The following is a 1,183-nucleotide window of genomic DNA, read 5'->3' on the forward strand; positions in this document are numbered from 1 at the left end:
CATGTATAGTATATCTATTTTATACTTATACACATGCGAATTTCAAAAATATAAATAAAATTCAAAATGTTATTAAAAGTCAGATAAAATTCTGTCTGGAAATCAAGGAAAAGTCAGAGAATTTTGGGATAAAAAATTTGTGGTAACCCTGGTGTAAATCTGTTTACATTAATTTGCTTATTGACATACAATGTGTTATAATATTATGTATTCTGCCTAATTTTGTTTATATTTTTATATATTTTAAAGAATAAGGTTGCAATGTTATTTTCAGAAACACTACCCGAGTACTTCCAAATATTTTATTCTTATTTAATATTTGATAAAAAACAAAAAATGATATTCAGAAGCACTTGGGTCATGTTTCCAAAGTCAGTTTAAGTTATTTTACTTTTTGTAATTTTATTTTTATGTTTCTTAATTGACAGAAATACCACAAACTTTCAATTGGACTCACCAAGCAACTATCAATATAGGCAATACTATATCTTCTTTATCGTCTACAAACTTGTCTGAAAATAATTATAGAGAAAGTAGTGTTTGCACTATGCATACAACAGAAGTAAGAGAAAGAGAAGAGGAACAACAAAATACATTAATACCTGCAACAGAAGAAACTTCACTTTCATCCACACTGATTGCACTCAATCAAACTCCTATTCCTGAAATTCCATCCATTCCGGCATCCTCAAGGTGCGATGAAAATGAATATTTACGCAGGTTTTCTGATATCAATTAAAACACTTTTTGCTGTTTGGTTTTACATAAAATTTTATTTAATAAATCGCCAAGATGATTTAGGCATAATTCTTTCCATACAAATTTTATTGAATATGTTCTACTTTGTTATAGTTCTTGTTCACAGTCTTCTACTCAAAGCAGAAATAATGAACAGAATGAAAATACAACACAAAAAGCACGAAGATCGAAACAGTTATATGAATTGAGGAAAGAGCTGATTGAGAGTAAGAAACAAATAGAAGTGATAACTCGACTTACAACTGCTATTAAGGAAAGCAACAACATAGAAAGCCAAAAAATAGCTGCTATTCAGGAATATACTGATTTACAAAGAGAAGAAAACAGATTGCTTGAAATTTTAGTAGAGTTGCAGAGAAAAGAAAGTAACGGAATACGTTAGTAACAGCTAATAATGACAGATAAAAGGTACAGTATAAAATAC

General features: G+C 28.8%; 1 protein-coding gene across 1 annotated transcript; it reads left to right on the forward strand.

The window, feature by feature from the left end:
• Positions 1-432: 432 nt before the first annotated feature.
• Positions 433-1,136, forward strand: LOC108728046 (uncharacterized; the record flags this gene model as incomplete). The annotated part of the gene is made up of 2 exons (XM_018456395.1): positions 433-693; positions 853-1,136. Coding segments are annotated over exons 1-2 (430 nt in total), but the record flags the coding sequence as incomplete, so codon positions are not given.
• Positions 1,137-1,183: the final 47 nt, after the last annotated feature.

The sequence above is a fragment of the Mycetomoellerius zeteki genome, unplaced genomic scaffold (assembly GCF_001594055.1).
Source record: "Mycetomoellerius zeteki isolate Tzet28-1 unplaced genomic scaffold, Tzet1.0 scaffold579, whole genome shotgun sequence".
Taxonomy (NCBI): Eukaryota; Metazoa; Arthropoda; class Insecta; order Hymenoptera; family Formicidae; genus Mycetomoellerius; species Mycetomoellerius zeteki.